The sequence below is a fragment of the Penaeus chinensis genome, chromosome 7, assembly GCF_019202785.1.
Source record: "Penaeus chinensis breed Huanghai No. 1 chromosome 7, ASM1920278v2, whole genome shotgun sequence".
Lineage (NCBI taxonomy): Eukaryota > Metazoa > Arthropoda > Malacostraca > Decapoda > Penaeidae > Penaeus > Penaeus chinensis.
In genome coordinates, this window is record NC_061825.1 from 36,964,061 (window position 1) to 36,969,060 (window position 5,000).

Sequence of the window (5,000 nt, forward strand, 5' to 3'; positions counted from 1 at the left end):
TTTATTGATTTCTTCGTCGGTGTTCTTCAGATCGATTTATTTATAAAGGGAAATGTTGATAATAATTAATAGACAAATAACACTGGGTTAAGGAAAAAGATTGGTTTAATTTGGAAGATCATGACATAGCAAGGCATATCACACATATGCATATGACAACTTTTGGATTACGGAATAGGAACCAATTTAGGCTTCCTTTTTGAGACTGGTTAAACATGTTCCTTGATCGATGGCGTAGTGATCACTGAAGGCCGCAGCAACGTTGACGTCCGACTGGGAAGAAGGGGAAGGGGGGATAGAGGAGGAGAAAGGGAAGGGGGAGTGTCAGAGAAGACTGGAGGAGGAATCAACGTGAGCGAAGCTTTTGTTCCGGTGGTCCTAGCCTGGAATATACAAGATCGAGGATTATTTTAGAAATTGGATTCTTCTTCCCTCTCTTTCTCTCTTAATCTCTCTCTCTTTCTCTTTCTCTCTCTCTGAAAGGATTCTTCTCACTCGTCTGCTCCAGCAGATCAAACATCCAATTCATCCATCAGTCTTTGCTTCCAAAATGAAAGGAACACTTTATACATTTCAGTGGAGCATTCGACAGAGCCTTCCCTACTGCATTCATCCATGAATTAACTCTGCTAAGAGCGAAAGCAACCGTTTGCTATGGATAAAGAATTGTCTGTTTTCGAGAAGAGCAAAAGTATGGTAGCAAGGCACCCACAGTGCTTATGGTGACCTAGAGTTAGGCACTCTGCAAGGTGGAGTATTGCCCCTTTCACTAGCTACCATATTTATGCACTCTCTTTGCAAGCTCAACAGTGATTCGGGAGACCTATGCAGCATTACATCCTATGCTGATGACATTCTTATTCAGGTATTTGATAAGGAAGAATATATGCTTCCGAAGTTAAGCAAAAAATATGCTATTATGATTATATTATGATTGCTACTATACCACTCAAAACAATGATATAACTATAACATAAATAATGCAACTTAGAAATCACCATCTCCATTAATATCAACACGAGTAAATCATCTTACATACCTTTACTAACCACCTATACAAAAATCAACCTAACAGCAACCACCACAAAAATCAACAAGATGAAAGATATTGAATATGAATAATAAATAATAAATGAAAGAGAGGATGCTTACTACTCACGGCAGTTCCCTGGTCTCACGAATCTCAGTTCCGGGTTGAAGCACGCGGTCGACTCCAGAACGCACTCATTGAGGTACGTCCTCCCGTCGCTGGCGCAAACAGGGTCGTATCTCGAGGAGCAGGCGACTAAGGGACAGCCACTGCTTGTGTTCGGAGAATCGGCTGATTTTGAAGAGTAAGGATTGTAATTTATCTTTTTAAGGTGGGATTGTTGTATAAAAAAGCGATTTTATTTCTTGTTATGGGTTCCACTCTTACCTAGGCAGACGGAAGACGCCGTCAATACTACCACGAGCAGCCCGAGGGCGAGAGAGAATCTGGCCATGACTGTCCTGCGGGCGGAAGGGAAGGGAAACCACGTCAGGGGTGAACTAACCAATACATACATATACATATATATATGTATGTATACATATGTGTGTGTGTGTGTGTGTGTGATATTACACATATGTGTGCATATATATATATATATATGTATGTATATATATGTATGTATTTATATGTATATATATTGTTATGTATGTATACAATTTATACACATTTATACATGTATGTATATATAGTGTTAATATCATAAAATATGATGACAATGATGATTAAAATATCTATAATAATGGTGGTGACTGCATGTAATCCCTGATGACAGTGAGGCTTCTTTGAACATTGTTATTATCGCTCTCCACCATCTCGTTTTCTCCCTCAGCCCCCACCCCCCGCTCCTCTCACCATCTCTCTCTCTCTCTCTCTCTCTCTCTCTCTCTCTCTCTCTCTCTCTCTCTCTCTCTCTCTCTCTCTCTCTCTCTCTCTCTCTCTCGCTCTCTCTCTCCCTCTCTCTCTCTTTTTTCATGTTTCCTGCCCCCCCCCCCTCTCTGTGAGAAAGATAACACCAAAAACAACATTAATTCTAACATAAATAATATATAACGTTTCATTCCAAGAACACGTTAGTAAAGTCTAACAAACTGCACTGCATAAATCGAAGAGATCTGCTGAACACCCCTTTACCTAAAGATAATCTCTCTCTCGTCCTTTATACATATACACACATATGGCATTCATGCATGTACCTATATGTACAGTGAAAATGTATGCGTGGTCTTGCTTTAATGCCTGCATGTAGGTATTCTGAGTTAAGCCACGTGACGGTTTCCACCTTGGAAATTACATCTGGAATTCCCCGCGACTCATTTCCCAGTTAACACCGGACAAAAACATATTGTGTTCTTTTCATTATCTTTAAGAGTTGCCTTCGAGAAAATAAAAATCCTAAATGCCTTTCACAGTTCTCTCGTGGGGATTTACCACACTGCGAATGCATAGCGAAATATTCATCATTTACTTGTTTGAATACACTTAGGTGCGTCAGTCGCATAGAGCAAGGGACTAACAAGGATAAAAGAAAGCTTGATACAGTCCACAAAAAAATTCAGAAATATACTGGTCACACGTACAACGCAACACAACAGAACTACAATGCGCAAGGTGAGGGTGGCCGGTCCTTCTCATAAACACAAATACCCACTATGCTAACCTGCCGCAGACTATCCCCCTTACTTTATACACATTGCTGTATAATATGACAAAAAGGCCTCCTCAGGAATACCTCACCTAGATTCTACAAGATCAATTGGCAATTATGCAACCGTTTGTGCAGGTAATGATAACCTAAGGCGACCCAACAAAGTAGTTAATACAAGGTGGACCCGTTAATTAGTTACCCTGCTAATCTTAATTACAGGCCATACAAAGGTTAACCAGGTGTGCTTCAGCGACACTACAATGATCATGATAATAATAATGATAACAACAATAATAATAGTAAGAATAATAATGATAATGATAATAACAATAGGCATAATAATAATAATAATAATAATAATAATAATAATAATAATAATAATAATAATAATAATAGTAACAATAGTAACAATAATAATGATAGCAATATAACAGTAATGATAATGATAATAATGATTATTATTACAATTATCATTTTTTCTATTACAATAATCATCACGATAATAATAATAATAATAATAAAAATTATAATAATGATGATAATGCTGTTGATAATGATGATAATGAAAACTATAACAATCATTACTATTATTATTATTATCATTATTACTATTACTATTCTTATTGCTTTTATCATTATTACTATTTTTATCATTATCATTATTATCATTGTCATCATTATAATAATTTTCATCATCATTACCATTATTATCATTATTTTTTTCTTTCGTTATCACTATTATCAATATTATCATTAGTAGTACATTATTATTATCATTAGTAGTTCATTATTATTATCATTAGTAGTTCATTATTATTATCTGTAGTAGTTCATTATTATTATAATTAGTAGTTCATTATTATTATCATTAGTAGTTCATTATTATTATCTGTAGTAGTAGTAGTAGCAGTAGTATTGTTTCATTATCACTGCTATAATCATCCTCATTATCATCGTTATCACTATTATTATAATCCCCATTATTATCATTATCACTACCACTATCATTATCCTCATTATTATCAATATCATTACTGTCATACTACGATCATTATCATCATTATCCTTATTATAAATAATAACAAAAATGATAAAAATAGCAAACAACAATGTTAAGAGAGATAACAACATCAAGAAAAGAAATGCTTAACACGAATGAATTCCATAACGTTTCATTCCAAGAACACGTTAGAAACGCCTAACAAACAGCAAGACATAAATCAAGGTGATCTGCTGAACACCCCTGAAAACTTACCTGAAAGAAAACGGATTCGAAAGCAGGGAGGTCGACCGCACGGCGCCAGAGCCTGCAATCCACTGTTTAACAAATAGGAAGGTGTTAGCAAGTCAGGTATCGACAAAAGCTTACGTTGTAACCGGCTGCTCGTCGCATCCTGGAACGTTGAACCTAGAGCGTTAAAAAAAGTGTGTATGTGTATGTGTGTGTGTATATACACACATACATATGTGTGATTTTTAAAATGATAGGAATAAGTAATTTCAAGGAATTTTTAATTACATTTCCTAAAATCATTTCAACTTCGTATATTTTCTGACAATCATTTCTGTTAAATGAGGCATATGATAGTATGAAGAATGACTTCAATTAATAACAAATTGCACATATATTAGTATCTGTTATGGAAAAGGATAAAACTGAGAACTGACTTAATAGGGATTGAATATTGATTAGTATTAAAGAACAAATTTATATAAAAAAAATCTCTTCATTCACCTGCATATGTTTTTTTCCCTTCATTTATTAGCTCTATAGTTATTTCCATGTCTATTTCTCTGTCAGTCTATTATCTATTTATATATCTACCTTAATTCTCTCTCCCTGTCCACCATAACATTCATATCACATTTGTCTGCTTGCCTACATGTTATCTTTTTACCATTATTGTCAATATCTGTTCACATTTGGTTTCCATTCTAGTGTCGCACTATTTGAATGTAATATACATATATATATATATATATATATATATATATATATATATACATATACATATATATATACACATACATATATATGTATATATATATATATATATATATATATATATATATATATATATATATATAGGTGTATATATTTGTTTCGGTGTTCCTCAAATCGGTTTATTTGTAGGGAAAAAAGAAGGCACTAAATGCATTTGGTTTAATCAAAAAGAACATAATTCATAGCAAAGCAGATCACACAAAAAATTATAGAATCTTTGGATTGCAGAATAAGAACCAATTTTTACCTTTTTCTTCCTTTTTGTGAGACTGATTAATCACCTTCCTTGGTCGATGGCGTTGGGATCACTGAGCGTT

General features: G+C 34.3%; 1 protein-coding gene across 1 annotated transcript; it reads right to left on the reverse strand.

Annotated features, from left to right (window-relative positions):
• Positions 1 to 87: 87 nt before the first annotated feature.
• LOC125027339 (turripeptide Ici9.1-like) lies at positions 88 to 4,010 on the reverse strand. Its single transcript, XM_047616365.1, has 4 exons — positions 3,934 to 4,010; positions 1,418 to 1,491; positions 1,160 to 1,321; positions 88 to 383 (listed from the first exon to the last, which is right to left on the reverse strand). The coding sequence occupies exons 2-4, from the start codon at positions 1,482 to 1,484 to the stop codon at positions 379 to 381; spliced, it is 234 nt and encodes a 77-aa protein (XP_047472321.1). The 5' UTR covers positions 1,485 to 1,491; positions 3,934 to 4,010; the 3' UTR covers positions 88 to 378.
• Positions 4,011 to 5,000: the final 990 nt, after the last annotated feature.

Coding starts and splice junctions, on each gene's coding strand:
- LOC125027339 (XM_047616365.1), bottom strand. CDS start 1,484: ATGGCCAGATTCTCTCTCGCCCTCGGGCTGCTCGTGGTAGTATTGACG. Junction 1,322..1,417: donor GGCGTCTTCCGTCTGCCTAG/GTAAGAGTGGAA, acceptor CTTCAAAATCAG/CCGATTCTCCGAACACAAGC.